General features: G+C 41.1%; 1 protein-coding gene across 2 annotated transcripts; it reads left to right on the top strand.

Annotated features, from left to right (window-relative positions):
• Window positions 1–805: 805 nt before the first annotated feature.
• On the top strand, window positions 806–15,657 carry LOC110485541 (X-prolyl aminopeptidase (aminopeptidase P) 1, soluble). Of its 2 annotated transcripts, none has more exons than XM_036949234.1 (20): window positions 806–959; window positions 2,457–2,581; window positions 3,013–3,076; window positions 4,890–4,994; window positions 5,248–5,340; window positions 5,487–5,630; window positions 5,801–5,896; window positions 6,941–7,022; window positions 7,159–7,369; window positions 9,074–9,163; window positions 9,288–9,338; window positions 9,480–9,538; window positions 10,065–10,142; window positions 10,254–10,325; window positions 13,328–13,388; window positions 13,505–13,574; window positions 13,684–13,857; window positions 14,071–14,147; window positions 14,450–14,548; window positions 15,290–15,657. In XM_036949234.1, the coding sequence occupies exons 2-20, from the start codon at window positions 2,465–2,467 to the stop codon at window positions 15,407–15,409; spliced, it is 1,863 nt and encodes a 620-aa protein (XP_036805129.1). In that variant the 5' UTR covers window positions 806–959; window positions 2,457–2,464; the 3' UTR covers window positions 15,410–15,657. The 2 variants fall into 2 exon arrangements, with proteins under 2 accessions (XP_036805129.1, XP_036805128.1); XM_036949233.1 differs by lacking the exon at window positions 806–959 and adding an exon at window positions 1,911–1,946.
• The last annotated feature ends 896 nt before the right edge of the window (window positions 15,658–16,553 follow it).

Here is a 16,553-nt window from a genome sequence, read left to right as displayed (position 1 = left end):
TGAAATGTACCTGCTGGAGCGCATGCTACAGGTGGGTGCGGCTATGGTGACCTGTGAGCTAAGATAAGGCGGGGCTTTACCTAGCAAAGACTTGGGCTTTGGTCAAAAGTAGTGCACTATATAGGGAATAGGGTGCCATTTGGGCATAGCCCTAACCCTCACTTTGAATCAACACTGGAACTGTCAAATATTCCTATTTTCTAAACTGCAATGAAGTCTATATTTTGATGATCTTTTTGTCATTGGTCTGAATGGTGTGGGTTTGAATTTGCTCTTGATCAAGCATTTTTTTGTTTATTCGTTTTTTATCCTAGATATAAAAAAATATATATACTTTAGATGCCAACTAAATGCCAACTTCCTGTACTATATTGTAAATATTCCACATTTGGGTAAATATGACTGAGTAATATCCAATATCCAGAACATCAAAGCAAACGTAATAGAGCAACAATTGTTCATTGTCCTTCCCTGTCCAATTACTGTATCAAAAATGCAATTTGAAGGAAAGAGATGCTGTAAATGTTTGCAAATGTGTCCCATTGTATGTATGCATTGTTTTCTCATGCATTAATGTATTAAACTGCCACATTCCCATTTAAGGTGAATTTCGAAGTCTTGCATATATGTTTTTATTGAGTAACCATAAAAATAATATGTGATGATGAAAACATATATTTGGATAAATACGAATTATTGAAATCGTGAAATTTCTATAGGCCTTTTTCTCCTATGCAGGGACGTAGGCTACATACTGTTTCATACATGTTGCTGTTGACTTGAGCCGCTGTATTTTGAATTAAAGGGAGGCGAGTCTCATCTCCGTGTGGTTATTGGAAGAAGCTCGTGTCACGTGACCAGAAACGTCAAGGATTCAATGGCAGCCTACTGTTTTGTAAATTAACACAAGGGACAGCTGCATAAAATAGTGTTTTAAACGACAGAATTGCATTTCTAAGGTAAATGTACAATTTAACGTTATCTTATTAAACTAACATGGTGTTAACAAACTTTCTATCGGGGGTTCAGTTGCCCGATGCAAGAAAGCAATGAATAGAGAATATCGTGTGGTTGTAATGTGGAAGACGCTCGCGTGCTACATGCTACTCGCGTAGCCCCATTAATGTTGTCTAGCTAGCAAGATAGGCAAAGCCCACGAATATTTTTTGTAGAAAATATATGTCTAATGTGTTAACTACTACAGCTATGAACAACGTGTGACTCATACTCTAATGAAATATATACAATATTGGCTAAGAAATTCGTATTATTTTGCTCAAAGTAACTTTTCCATTGAATATCCCCCACAGCAAACTGATGAAATGCCACACCTATCCCAACTGCGACAAAATAACTGCATTGAATTAACACAATTATGCCAGTTGGAATCATTCAATTAGCAATTTAATTAGTTCACCAGTTTCCAACCACTTGTTGCCAGCGAACTTACCATAATAATTGTTCTCAAATGGTAAACAACATCGCATGTAGGTTTCAGCCAATCCGTGAGTTCGGCGGTGGCTTTGTTGAGGCGATTGGATGACGCCCATTCTGGCATCATGAATAAAACTACCCCATTAACAATATGGGATGATTTTATTCCTTTAATGGCCTGAAATGAAACCACTGATATTATCCATTATACACCTTACAGTATGTCAAATCTTTCAAAATCATCATCTCACAAAATGCCTTTTTGTAAATGGGTTTCTTAGACCTTGATGCATGATCAAAGTATACTGTCTAAAGGCAGCATTCAGGCCTAAGGGTAATTGAATAGTTTGCAATTGCAGCAAAGATAATAACCATCATCTGTTAATATTTAACCCTGAGTTTGTCTGAGTCAGCAAGGTTAAAGATCCAGGTGCAGACTAAGACTTTGAGCCCCACGTTAACAGGCTATTTGTCAGATATCTCATAGACGGCTGAAGACGACATGGGCTCAGGTAATTGCATTATTAATAGTTTGAGTTCACAATAATGAATAACATATGTTTAGTTTGTTCGGTATGTTAAACGAAGTGTTTATGTTATTATTCCTTATCATTTTGTAGGAGGTCGATTCTAGTTTAGGCTATACATGGTCCACTTCTGACACCAAGGTAACGAAACAGGCACCTTCTGGCCCGTAGCCCCACGGAATTCAACTGTGTCACAAAAGCATGCTCCAATGGTAGAGTCGATATAAACCAGGGTCGTTCCAGTTGTATTACACTGCTGTGTGTAGCCTAGTTCTGAGGGAGCATCTTTAGCCATGGTGTGCCTGTTCAGTTACTCTATTGTGGTTTAAACCCCTGTATCTGTGGAGGTAAAACTGTGACTGAGACAGATGAACTAACCTACTCGAGAGGGGAGGCAGGAGCATACTGTAACTGTGGATCCCTCCGGAGTCCCATTCTTGGGCTGCCTGTTCAGTTCGTCTGTTATGGCTTTACCGCCTGTGTATCTCTCCCTAGACGCTGCCATGTCTCCCAAGATCACAGTGGAGCTGCTGCGGCAGCTACGGCAAGCCATGAGGAACACCAAGTACATCGCTGAGCCCATCCAGGCCTACATTGTCCCCTCTGGAGACGCACACCAGGTACTGAACACACACACATGGTCGCACGCAAGAACACACACACTCACACACACACACACACTCACACACACACACACACACACACACACACACACACACACAGAATGACTAATTAGGAATAATGAACAATAGTGAGTATAAGTCTGCCTGACCTCTAGTAATGGACAATGTGACTTTCTAGCAGGGTCCTCTCCATCTCCACATCTTTCACTCTACTCTTTCTTTCTTTCTCTCGCTCTCTAAACCTCATCTCTCCCTTACACCCTCTCTCTCTCTCTCTCCCTCCCTCTCTCTCTGGTCTTGAGTCGTGATGTGAAGAGGGGAATAATTAAGATGTTATAATAACTGCTAGGGGACCACTTATACCTGATTACTGCTGGATCTGATCTCTCTCTCTCTCTCTCTCTCTCTCTCGCTCTCTCTCGTTACAGAGTGAATACATCGCACCATGTGACTGCAGACGTGAATTCATCTGTGGCTTCAATGGCTCCGCAGGTATTGTGTGTGTGTGTGTACTTGTGTCAGGATCTAGTTCCCTTGTTATAAAGGAGGCTGATATGGCGAGAACACCAGTGAATACACAAAGACAAACTTATCTCAGCCTTTGTTCATGTCAGACCAGATGAAATCAACACTTCATACAATACCAGGAAAGTTGTATTGTCATTTCCCATAAATGCACACCTTGATTATAACAGTGAACTTATACGCCCTAAGAAAGAACAGGGCATCTGTAAACTATATAGACAGACATTTGCTTGTATTGAATTAGGGTCAGAGATTGGACACGTTGATAATAAAATTAAATCAGGCCATAGAAACAGGACAGTTCTGTAGCCTTGCTTGACAACCTTTGAACAGTAGCATAGTGACAACTAAAGACATGACTAAGAATCAGCTATTAAGACGACGTGTCTCCAGGTACGGCCATAGTAACAGAGAACAGATATGTAGCCTTGATTGATTGATGACATGGTTCCAGGCACGGCCATAGTAACAGAGAACAGATATGTAGCCTTGATTGATTGATGACATGTCTCCAGGCACGGCCATAGTAACAGAGAACAGATATGTAGCCCTGATTGATTGATGACATGTCTCCAGGCACGGCCATAGTAACAGAGAACAGATATGTAGCCCTGATTGATTGATGACATGTCTCCAGGCACGGCCATAGTAACAGAGAACAGATATGTAGCCTTGATTGATTGATGACATGTCTCCAGGCACGGCCATAGTAACAGAGAACAGATATGTAGCCTTGATTGATTGACGACATGTCTCCAGGTCATAGTAACAGAGAACAGATATGTAGCCTTGATTGATTGATGACATGTCTCCAGGTCATAGTAACAGAGAACAGATATGTAGCCCTGATTGATTGATGACATGTCTCCAGGCACGGCCATAGTAACAGAGAACAGATATGTAGCCCTGATTGATTGATGACATGTCTCCAGGCACGGCCATAGTAACAGAGAACAGATATGTAGCCCTGATTGATTGATGACATGTCTCCAGGCACGGCCATAGTAACAGAGAACAGATATGTAGCCTTGATTGATTGATGACATGTCTCCAGGTCATAGTAACAGAGAACAGATATGTAGCCCTGATTGATTGATGACGTGTCTCCAGGCATGGCCATAGTAACAGAGAACAGATATGTAGCCCTGATTGATTGATGACATGTCTCCAGGCACGGCCATAGTAACAGAGAACAGATATGTAGCCTTGATTGATTGATGACATGTCTCCAGGCACGGCCATAGTAACAGAGAACAGATATGTAGCCCTGATTGATTGATGACATGTCTCCAGGCACGGCCATAGTAACAGATAACAGATATGTAGCCCTGATTGATTGATGACATGTCTCCAGGCACGGCCATAGTAACAGAGAACAGATATGTAGCCCTGATTGATTGATGACATGTCTCCAGGCACGGCCATAGTAACAGAGAACAGATATGTAGCCCTGATTGATTGATGACATGTCTCCAGGCACGGCCATAGTAACAGAGAACAGATATGTAGCCCTGATTGATTGATGACATGTCTCCAGGCACGGCCATAGTAACAGAGAACAGATATGTAGCCCTGATTGATTGATGACATGTCTCCAGGCACGGCCATAGTAACAGAGAACAGATATCTAGCCTTGATTGATTGATGACATGTCTCCAGGCACGGCCATAGTAACAGATAACAGATATCTAGCCTTGATTGATTGATTGACGTCTCCAGGCACGGCCATAGTAACAGTGAACAGATATGTAGCCTTGATTGATTGATGACGTGTCTCCAGGCACGGCCATAGTAACAGAGAAGCATGCGGCCATGTGGACAGACGGACGGTACTTCCTCCAGGCCAGCCAGCAGATGGACAACAACTGGACCCTCATGAAGATGGGTAAACAACAACAACAACAACACTCTTAGTTCTTGAATGGATATGGAATCTGAAGACACCTAGTTGAAGCTAGTATAAGTGGAAGTTGGTTTCTTCTGCATCTAAAGTTAAAACTTTAAAAGAAATGCACTTAACCAGTTTAGTATAGATTGTCCGATGCTTCTCTTGATAAGACATCCTACACATGGGACCGTCGACTCTGTTGTGAGATGTCAGTATTTTCTGGCTCATTGCGGGTGTTTCCTGTCACCAGGTCTGAAAGAGACACTTAGCCAGGAGGACTGGCTGATCAGTGTGCTGCCTGAGAACTCGACAGTAGGAGTGGACCCCTGGATCATTGCTGCTGGTCCGTAGAGTTCCACATCTCTTACGTCGTACACAATAACACAGTGATAATGATGTAGCACATGTTGTGTACTATACTTCCAGTGCTAAGTATCTACCATTTTGGTGCTGACTATGGTTACATGACCTGTCTGTTGTTCCATCCAGACCAGTGGAAGAACATGTCTAAGGCCCTGGCCAGTGCAGGCCACTCCCTGGTGGCTGTTCAGGACAACCTGATAGATGCCATCTGGATGGACCGTCCAACCAGACCCTCCACTCAGCTCCTCACCCTGGGCCTGGGGTTCACGGGTCGGTAGTACCGCTTGGAGCCTTTATTGACCTATTCAACATTCTAGAGGTGTTATGTATCCTATCTTGTGATTGGTTGGAAGGTAGTAGCTGTACATGTGTGTACAATGTTTTTGATACATCTTCCTCATCAATGGTTCACAGTTAATCCAGGTCCTCCTCTGTTCCAGGTCTGACCTGGCAGGACAAGATGACCGCTCTGAGATCCAAGATGGCCGAGAGGAAGATCTCTTGGTTTGTTGCCACGGCGCTGGATGAGATTGCATGTATGATTCCCTTTATACTGATATAGTTACTATAACACAGCACAGATACATTTTTCCTATATAATTCACCCTAAACAGTCGTTGGAATTACCATATAAAATATCACCAACTCACTAACCCTGGTCATGTCGAGTTACAGGGTGCACAGGCTTTCGTTCCAACCCAGCTCTAGCACACCTGATTCAACACATTTTTATTTAACTAGGCAAGTCAGTTAAGAGCAAATTATTATTTACAATGACAGCCTAATCAAATGTCTTGATTGAAGAGTAGTTGATGGGTTGAATCAGGTGTGTTAGTGCTGGGCTGGAACAAACGTCTGCCCAACCAGTAGACCTACAGGACCAGGGTTGATGCACTTTATTGAATGACCTCACCAAACAGTTAGGTTGCATAACCCTGTGAGGTAGACACGACACCCTCTGATCACGATCCAAGAACCCTGAGGCTGTACGGGTGTCCCTGTAGATGCCTGTCTGAGCACCTCGTTAGCTGGCCCTAACGGGCCTATAGAGCTCTCAGAGCTGATTGGCTGGCCAGAGTGTTTGTGTTAATTAGGGAGGACAATGTTGATGTTGATTGCAGTCGTCCAGTCACTTTCAGACTAATGTGTCTAAATGAGGGGGTTTGTCTGGGCTTCTTCCCCAGAGGGTGAGGAGGGTAACCTCATCATCATAATAATAATAATACAATGATTAATAATAATAATAATGATTAGGATCATATTAATAATAATAATAATGATTAGGATCATATTAATAATAATGATTAGGATCATATTAATAATAATAATAATAATAAGTGCTAGCTAATTTATTTTTAGCAGAAGACACATTTTTAAATGGCTGTTTACAAGATTCAAACCACTGTACATAAAAATCTAATTTGATTTGTCACATGTGCTGAATACAACAGGTGTAGTAGACCTTACAATCAAATGCTTACATACATTACTGAAATTGTTGAAGGAGAACAGGAAAAACAATTGTATCCACCAAACAGGTGTAAAGTGGTAGTGTGTTTTAACTGTGTTACTCTTCCCAGGGCTGTTCAACCTCCGTGGCTCTGACATCGAGTACAACCCTGTTTTCTTTGCGTACGCCATCGTTGGAATGAACACAATCAGGTAAAAGCACCTAAATCCTAAAAGCACCTTAATGAATCTAAAATAAAAAAAAATATCTGACACAGTATAGAATGCACAGCATACTTTGATCTCCCATGAGAAGTAGGTCATGAATCTGACCTCTGACCCCACCTAGGCTCTTCGTGGACATCAAGCGTCTGGCCGTGCCGACGGTGAGGGAGCACCTTCAGCTGGACACGCCCTCCAAGGTGGAGCTTAGCATCCAGACTGCCCCCTATGAGTCTGTGTTCACAGAGCTGCAGGCTGTGTGTGCCTCCTTGGGGCCCAAGGAGAAGGTGTGGATCAGCGACAAAGCCAGCTGCGCCCTCATGCAGGTCATCGCCAAGGTGAGAGAGTGCGACTGTGTAATTCCTGACACAAAATGGCTGTAGTGGGTGCTCATGCAGGTTATTCCCAAGGTGAGAGAGTACAACTGTGTAGTCAGGCACAAAATGACCACTGTGACCACATGGCTGTGTCACATTGGTAGAATGAGTGGGATGGGGATGAGTTACCCCCAAACAATGTAAAGTACTTTTGTTAATAAACTCAAAAATAGAAACGTCCTCTCACTGTCAACTGCGTTTATTTTCAGCAAACTTAACGTGTATATATTTGTGTGAACATAAGATTCAACAACTGAGACATGAACTGAACAAGTTCCACAGACATGTGACTAACAGAAATGGAATAATGTGTCCATGAACAAAGGAGGGGGGGGGGGGGGGGGGGGGGGGTCAAAATCAAAAGTAACAGTCAGTATCTGGTGTGGCCACCAGCTGCATTAAGTACTGCAGTGTATCTCCTCATGGACTGCACCAGATTTGCCAGTTCTTGCTGTGAGATGTTACCCTACTCTTCCACCAAGGCACCTGCAAGTTCCCGGACATTTCTGGGTGGAACTGCCCTAGCCCTCGCCCTCCGATCCAACAGATCCCAGACATGCTCAATGGGACTGAGATCCGGGCTCTTCGCTGGCCATGGCAGAACACTGACATTCCTATCTTGCAGGAAATCACGCACAGAACGAGCTGTATGGATGGTGGCTTTGTCATGCTGGAGGGTCATGTCAGGATGAGCCTGCAGGAAGGGTACCACATGAGGGAGGAGGATGTCTTCCCTGTAACGCACAGCGTTGAGATTGCCTGCAATGACAACAAGCTCAGTCCGGTGATGCTGTGACACACCGCCCCAGACCATGACGGACCCTCCACCTACAAATTGATCCCGCTCCAGAGTACAGGCCTCGGTGTAACACTCATTCCTTTGACGATAAACGCGAATCCGACCATCACCCCTGGTGAGACAAAACCGCGACTCGTCAGTGAAGAGCACTTTTTGCCAGTCCTGTCTGGTCCAGCGATGGTAGGTTTGTGCCCATAGGCAACATTGTTGCCGGTGGTGTCTGGTGAGGACCTGCCTTACAACAGGCCTACAAGCCCTCAGTCCAGCCTCTCTTAGCCTATTGCAGACAGTCTGAGCACTGATGAAGGGATTGTGTTTTCCTGCTGTAACTCGGGCAGTTGTTGTTGCCATCCTGTACCTGTCCCGCAGGTGTGATGTTCGGATGTACCGATCCTGTGCAGCTGTTGTTACACGATCAGCTGTCCGTCCTGTCTCCCTGTAGCGCTGTCTTAGGCGTCTCACAGTACGGACATTGCCATTTATTGCCCTGGCCACATCTGCAGTCCTCATGCCTCCTTGCAGCATGCCTAAGGCACGTTCATGCAGATGAGCAGGGACCCTGGGCATCTTTCTTTTGGTGTTTTTCAAAGTCAGTAGAAAGGCCTTTTTAGTGTCCTAAGTTTTCATAACTGTGACCTTAGTGTCTTAATGACCATTCCACAGGTTCATGTTCATTAATTGTTTATGGTTCATTGAACAAGCATGGGAAACTGTGTTTAAACCCTTTACAATGAAGATCTGTGAAGTTATTTGGATTTTTACGAATTATCTTTGCTGAGTTTACATGTAGGCCTATTTAGTAAAATGATATGTGTAGCATCAGGTACCTACTAATTCATTGCTTTGTTTTTCTGTTTTGTCCACAGGCCCACCGGTCTCCTATCCCCTACACTCCTCTCTGCCTCGCCAAAGCTGTCAAGAACGCCACCGAGATTCAAGGGATGAAAATGGCCCATGTAAGTTACCTTTAAGCTTTTGACCCTTACAATTATTTAATTGGATTTTAGACATCATCAAATCACCATAATTGTATCATCAACCAGCCATTGATCCTGTTTGACTTTTTCTCCTCAACCACAGATCAAGGATGCTGTCGCCCTTTGTGAGCTCTTCGCTTGGTTGGAAAAAGAGGTACTTTATATGTACTTTTAAAATGTAATTTCCAGTAGTTTTGTAGCTGAAAGTAGTATTACACTTTTATGATTGCAGACTTTTTGGCTGTGAGTGTTGCAATGACTGCGTGTCATGTACTGTGTGGTTGTGGTTTTCTAGATTCCAAAAGGCACAGTGACTGAGATATCCGCAGCAGATAAGGCCGAGGAGTTACGCAGGTGGGATTCTACTTTTCACTTCAACCCTAAAATAACAAAGCTATGTAATAACAACATCTCTGATGTTTGCTCTCCAACTTCACTGATGATCCTGGATCTTTAGATTGAGATGTTATTTTCCGTGCAGTCACTACACTGTGAAAAATCATTTCTGAAGCACAAAGAATAGGACAATTGCATACAGCTCTCTTTCTCAAAACACATTGGAGGAGAAGGTCAGAGGGGAGGGATCTCTGGCTTTCTCATCCAGTGGGTTTTGAGAAGGAGACGAGGAGAGAGTAGAGCGGACACGAGGAGTATGTAATTGAGATATTCCTAGTGAGTCAGAAGCTTTTGCATGAGAGGGATATTTAGCATTTGAACTCCCTCTATTGAAACAATTAGGAACTGTATGTACCTCCTTCAACTCTGCGATGCGTGCCTAAGAACAGCCCACAGCCGTGGTATATTAGCCATATACCACACCCCCTCAGTCCTTATTGCTTACATACACACATAAATGTTCATGTATTTTATGTGGTTTCAGCCAACAGAAAGACTTTGTTGGACTCAGCTTCCCATCCATTTCCAGTGTTGGACCAAACGGAGCAATCATTCATTACAGGTACCTTTGTTTATTGTAGAACTTTATTACACTGTAATTAATGTAGTTGTCTATAATCATGTTTTTGATAACTTATTTTCTATTTATGTACTTATTTTTGTTGTCCTATAGACCCCTCCCTGAAACCAACAGAACTCTCTCTCTAAACGAAATCTACCTCCTCGACTCTGGAGCCCAGTATATGTAAGCAATAATCCTACATGTGATAATGCTGCACATAATCCTACATGTAATACTGCTGCACATAATCCTACATGTAATAATGCTACACATAATACTGCACAAATCCTACATGTAATAATGCTGCACATAATGCTACACATAATGCTACATGTAATAATGCTGCACATAATGCTACATGTAATAGTGCTGCACATAATCCTACATGTAATAGTGCTGCACATAATGCTACACATAATGCTACATGTAATAATGCTGCACATAATACTGCACATAATCCTACATGTAATAATGCTGCACATAATGCTACACATAATGCTACATGTAATAATGCTGCACATAATACTGCACATAATCCTACATGTAATAATGCTGCACATAATGCTACACATAATGCTACATGTAATAATGCTACACATAATGCTACACATAATGCTACATGTAATAATGGTACACATAATACTGCACATAATCCTACATGTAATAATGCTGCACATAATGCTACACATAATGCTACATGTAATAATGCTGCACATAATCCTACATGTAATAATGCTACACATAATCCTACATGTAATAATGCTGCACATAATCCTACATGTAATAATGCTGCACATAATGCTACACATAATGCTACGTGTAATAATGCTGCACATAATACTGCACATAATCCTACATGTAATAATGCTGCACATAATGCTACACATAATGCTACATGTAATAATGCTGCACATAATCCTACATGTAATAATGCTACACATAATCCTACATGTAATAATGCTGCACATAATCCTACATGTAATAATGCTACACATAATCCTACATGTAATAATGCTGCACATAATACTGCACATAATGCTGCACATAATGCTACATGTAATAATGCTGCACATAATACTGCACATAATCCTACATGTAATAATGCTGCACATAATGCTACACATAATGCTACATGTAATAATGCTACACATAATGCTACATGTAATAATGCTACACATAATGCTACATGTAATAATGGTACACATAATACTGCACATAATCCTACATGTAATAATGCTGCACATAATGCTACACATAATGCTACATGTAATAATGCTGCACATAATCCTACATGTAATAATGCTACACATAATCCTACATGTAATAATGCTGCACATAATCCTACATGTAATAATGCTGCACATAATGCTACACATAATGCTACGTGTAATAATGCTGCACATAATACTGCACATAATCCTACATGTAATAATGCTGCACATAATGCTACACATAATGCTACATGTAATAATGCTGCACATAATCCTACATGTAATAATGCTACACATAATCCTACATGTAATAATGCTGCACATAATCCTACATGTAATAATGCTACACATAATCCTACATGTAATAATGCTGCACATAATCCTACATGTAATAATGCTACACATAATACTGCACATAATGCTGCACATAATGCTACATGTAATAATGCTGCACATAATACTGCACATAATCCTACATGTAATAATGCTGCACATAATGCTACACATAATGCTACATGTAATAATGCTGCACATAATACTGCACATAATCCTACATGTAATAATGCTGCACATAATACTGCACATAATCCTACATGTAATAATGCTGCACATAATGCTACACATAATGCTACATGTAATAATGCTGCACATAATCCTACATGTAATAATGCTACACATAATCCTACATGTAATAATGCTGTACATAATCCTACATGTAATAATGCTGCACATAATCCTACATGTAATAATACTGCACATAATCCTACATGTAATAATGCTGCACATAATGCTACATGTAATAATGCTGCACATAATCCTACATGTAATAATGCTACACATAATCCTACATGTAATAATGCTGCACATAATCCTACATGTAATAATGCTACACATAATCCTACATGTAATAATGCTACACATAATGCTGCACATAATGCTGCACATAATGCTACATGTAATAATGCTGCACATAATACTGCACATAATCCTACATGTAATAATGCTGCACATAATGCTACACATAATGCTACATGTAATAATGCTGCACATAATACTGCACATAATCCTACATGTAATAATGCTGCACATAATGCTACACATAATGCTACATGTAATAATGCTGCACATAATCCTACATGTAATAATGCTACACATAATCCTACATGTAATAATGCTGCACATAATCCTACATGTAATAATGCTGCACATAATCCAACATGTAATAATGCTACACATAATCCTACATGTAATAATGCTGCACATAATCCTACATGTAATAATGCTACACATAATCCTACATGTAATAATGCTACACATAATGCTGCACATAATGCTGCACATAATGCTACATGTAATAATGCTGCACATAATACTGCACATAATGCTACATGTAATAATGCTGCACATAATACTGCACATAATCCTACATGTAATAATGCTGCACATAATCTTACATGTAATAATGCTGCATATAATCCTACATGTAATAATGCTACACATAATCTTCATGTAATAATGCTGCACATAATCCTACATGTAATAATGCTACACATAATGCTGCACATAATGCTGCACATAATGCTACATGTAATAATGCTGCACATAATCCTGCACATAATGCTACATGTAATAATGCTGCACATAATACTGCACATAATGCTACATGTAATAATGCTGCACATAATACTGCACATAATCCTACATGTAATAATGCTGCACATAATACTGCACATAATCCTACATGTAATAATGCTGCACATAATCTTACATGTAATAATGCTGCATATAATCCTACATGTAATAATGCTACACATAATCCTACATGTAATAATGCTGCACATAATCCTACATGTAATAATGCTACACATAATGCTACGTGTGATAATGCTACATGTAATACATAATAATGTGACACATAAGAAAAGCACGTTACAAATAAAACATATTGTTCTAATAAATTCTGGTGTTTTCTAGTGATGGAACAACAGACGTCACCCGCACCATGCACTTTGGATCCCCCTCTGCTTATGAGAAGGTAACAATTATCCATATGCCTCTCCTCTCATGACCTGCTACAGCATATGACAGAAGGAAAGTCCCAGTGGCCAGTGGTATGTTCAGTGACATATAGGTTTTCTCTCTGTATCTCAGGAAACCTTCACCTATGTTCTGAAGGGACATATAGCCGTCAGCGCTGCCATTTTCCCCAACGGAACCAAAGGTGAGACCTTGTTGTTTGTGGAGTACTCAATGTTGCCAGTGTTTGTTTTTAAATGACTAATATGTAAAATGTAAACCTCCACTCCCCCCTCCTCCCCATCCACCCTTAGGCCACCTGCTGGACTCGTTTGCCCGCCAGGCGCTGTGGGACTCTGGGCTGGACTACCTTCATGGTACGGGCCACGGGGTGGGATGTTTCCTCAATGTCCACGAGGGACCCTGTGGGATCTCCTACAAGACCTTCGCCGACGAGCCCCTGGAGGCAGGCATGATTGTCAGCGATGGTGGGTACGCTCACACATATATGGACATACACAGACTCACGTACATGCATGCAAACACACACAGACATGCAGGCACGCATACACACACGCACTTACTAACTATCATGCATGCATACACAAACACACAGACAATTTAACTATTTCTCTCTCTGTTTCTTTCCGTCTCTGTTTCTCTCTCACACACACCTGAACTTGTCTCCTTCCTTTCCTCAGAACCTGGGTACTATGAGGACGGCTTGTTTGGCATTCGAATTGAAAACGTTGTTCTGGTGGTGCCAGCAAAACCCAAGGTAAGAGATTGACTGAATAAGTATAAAATGAAGTAAAGTGTGTGTAGAGTGAAGAATGAGTATGGATGTTTATGGAGACAGATTGACTGAATAAGTATAAAATGAAGTAAAGTGTGTATAGAGTGAAGAATGAGTATTGATGTTAATGGAGACAGATTGACTGAATAAGTATAAAATGAAGTAAAGTGTGTATAGAGTGAAGAATGAGTATTGATGTTTATGGAGACAGATTGACTGACTACATGTAAAATGAAGTGTGAAGGCTAGTGAAGACCATGTGACCTTTGTGTCTGTGTCCTCAGTACAACTACAGGAACAAGGGCAGTTTGACGTTTGAGCCTCTCACTCTGGTCCCCATCCAAGCCAAGATGGTAAACACAGATCTTCTCACCCAGAAAGAGGTCAGTCTTGGTCCCCATTCTTTGGAATTCATATTTTACCAAACACACTTCACTTTCTTTAGGAGGTGTCATTCATTTATTTATACTAAAATAAAGCACAAATATATTTATACTAAAATAAAGCACAAATGTATTTATACTAAAATAAAGCACTCATTTATTTATACTAAAATAAAGCACTCATTTATTTATACTAAAATAAAGCAATCATTTATTTCTAATTTTAAAAAAGTCATCATTATACAGCTCTAAAATTTAAACAGCCCTTGAAACTTGTGTAGAAATACTGTATTGTTTGGTGGAATCTTTCAGTTTCAAATCAGCTTTGCCATAGGAGACAAAGATCATGTATAAGGAGGTCTTCAGGAAATATCCACAGTTTCAAATCAGCTTTGCCATAGGAGACAAAGATCATGTATAAGGAGGTCTTCAGGAAATATCCACAGTTTCAAATCAGCTTTGCCATAGGAGACAAAGATCATGTATAAGGAGGTCTTCAGGAAATATCCACAGTTTCAAATCAGCTTTGCCATAGGAGACAAAGATCATGTATGAGGAGGTCTTCAGGAAATATCCACAGTTTCAAATCAGCTTTGCCATAGGAGACAAAGATCATGTATGAGAAGGTCTTCAGGAAATATCCACAGGTGCCCTTTGAAACCGGGGAAATCGATTAGTAATAGTTCTGCCATTTTGTATGTTATCACTCTGTGTGTGACACTCTCTCTTCTCTTCCTGCAGCGTGATTGGGTGAACGAGTACCACAGGCAGTGCCGGGAGACGATTGGAGCAGAGCTGGAGAGGCAGGGCCGCAAGGAGGCCATGGATTGGCTGATCAGGGAAACCCAGCCAATCGCCTGAAGGCTATTCTGTGACTGACTCTTATTTAATTCAATTGTATTGCCCAGGTGTACAATTGATCGATCAATTGATTGCTCATCTCAGCAGTGATGATAACCTTTTCTTTTGATATTTTCTCTGAGAAGCTACTATCTATGGTTCTGGTCTCTGTGTATTTCACGCTATGCTTCTTTTCTAAAGCATCATCACCATCCATGTCTGAACTGTTTTATGGCGATTCAATAAATATCCAAGTGTGGAAAAAAGGATCGTTCACAACTTCCAAATAACTTCATCAAAGTTCATCCACTTTAGACAATGTTTTTCCCAAAATACAAACTTGAATAGGACAAAAAAATCAAACACCCCTCCCATGAAGTGGAACATGCCACCTTGCTCTAGAGCTGCATGTAGAAGTTGGGCGGGTCCAGGATGATACCACTATTGGGATCATTGGCGTAGTCCTGAAAGGTTAGCTCTTCTTGCTCCTTCGATCCACCAGGGGTGATATTCTGCATATTGTCCTCTTCCTCCAGCCCTATGGGTAGAGGGTTACTGTAGATGTAGTAGATTCTGGAGTTGTCCTTAGATGCTTCCTGCTTTCTGAAGAATGAGAGAGGGTTTCTGAAACTGGCGGATCTCTTGATAGCTCTGATGTCCACCGGGTTGACTGGTACGTCACGGAGCACAGCACTCTCATACATTTGGACCCTCTTCAACAGCCTGGAGGCGGGAAAAGATATAATGCGCTTTCAGGGAACTGTGGGACATTCTATGTGTTCTTTCTTGTCATTTTAAACCAATGCATTAAAATCATTATCCATCATTATTTTGTGTGCACACCAACATGGTAAACCAACATGGTAAACCAACATGGTAAACCAACATGGTAAACCAACATGGTAAACCAACATGGTAAAAAGACCATTCAGTTTCATCATATGTCCATGGAGTGTCACTGTTCTACTGTGTTAAATGTGGAGTCGTACAGTGAGGAAAAGGCTACGCCAGAGGAAGCCGGGCTCATTGTAATGTAATGGCTGGAATGGAATAAATGGAAAGGTATTAAACGCATCAAGCATGGAAATGACATGTTTGACTCCGTTCCATTAATTCCATTCCAGCCTCTACATTGAGCTGGCCTCCTATAGCTCCTTCCACCAGC

This window comes from Oncorhynchus mykiss, chromosome 17 (assembly GCF_013265735.2).
Source record: "Oncorhynchus mykiss isolate Arlee chromosome 17, USDA_OmykA_1.1, whole genome shotgun sequence".
Lineage (NCBI taxonomy): Eukaryota > Metazoa > Chordata > Actinopteri > Salmoniformes > Salmonidae > Oncorhynchus > Oncorhynchus mykiss.
Note: the sequence above shows the minus strand (reverse complement) of the source record. Positions and strands in the feature narration are given on the sequence as shown.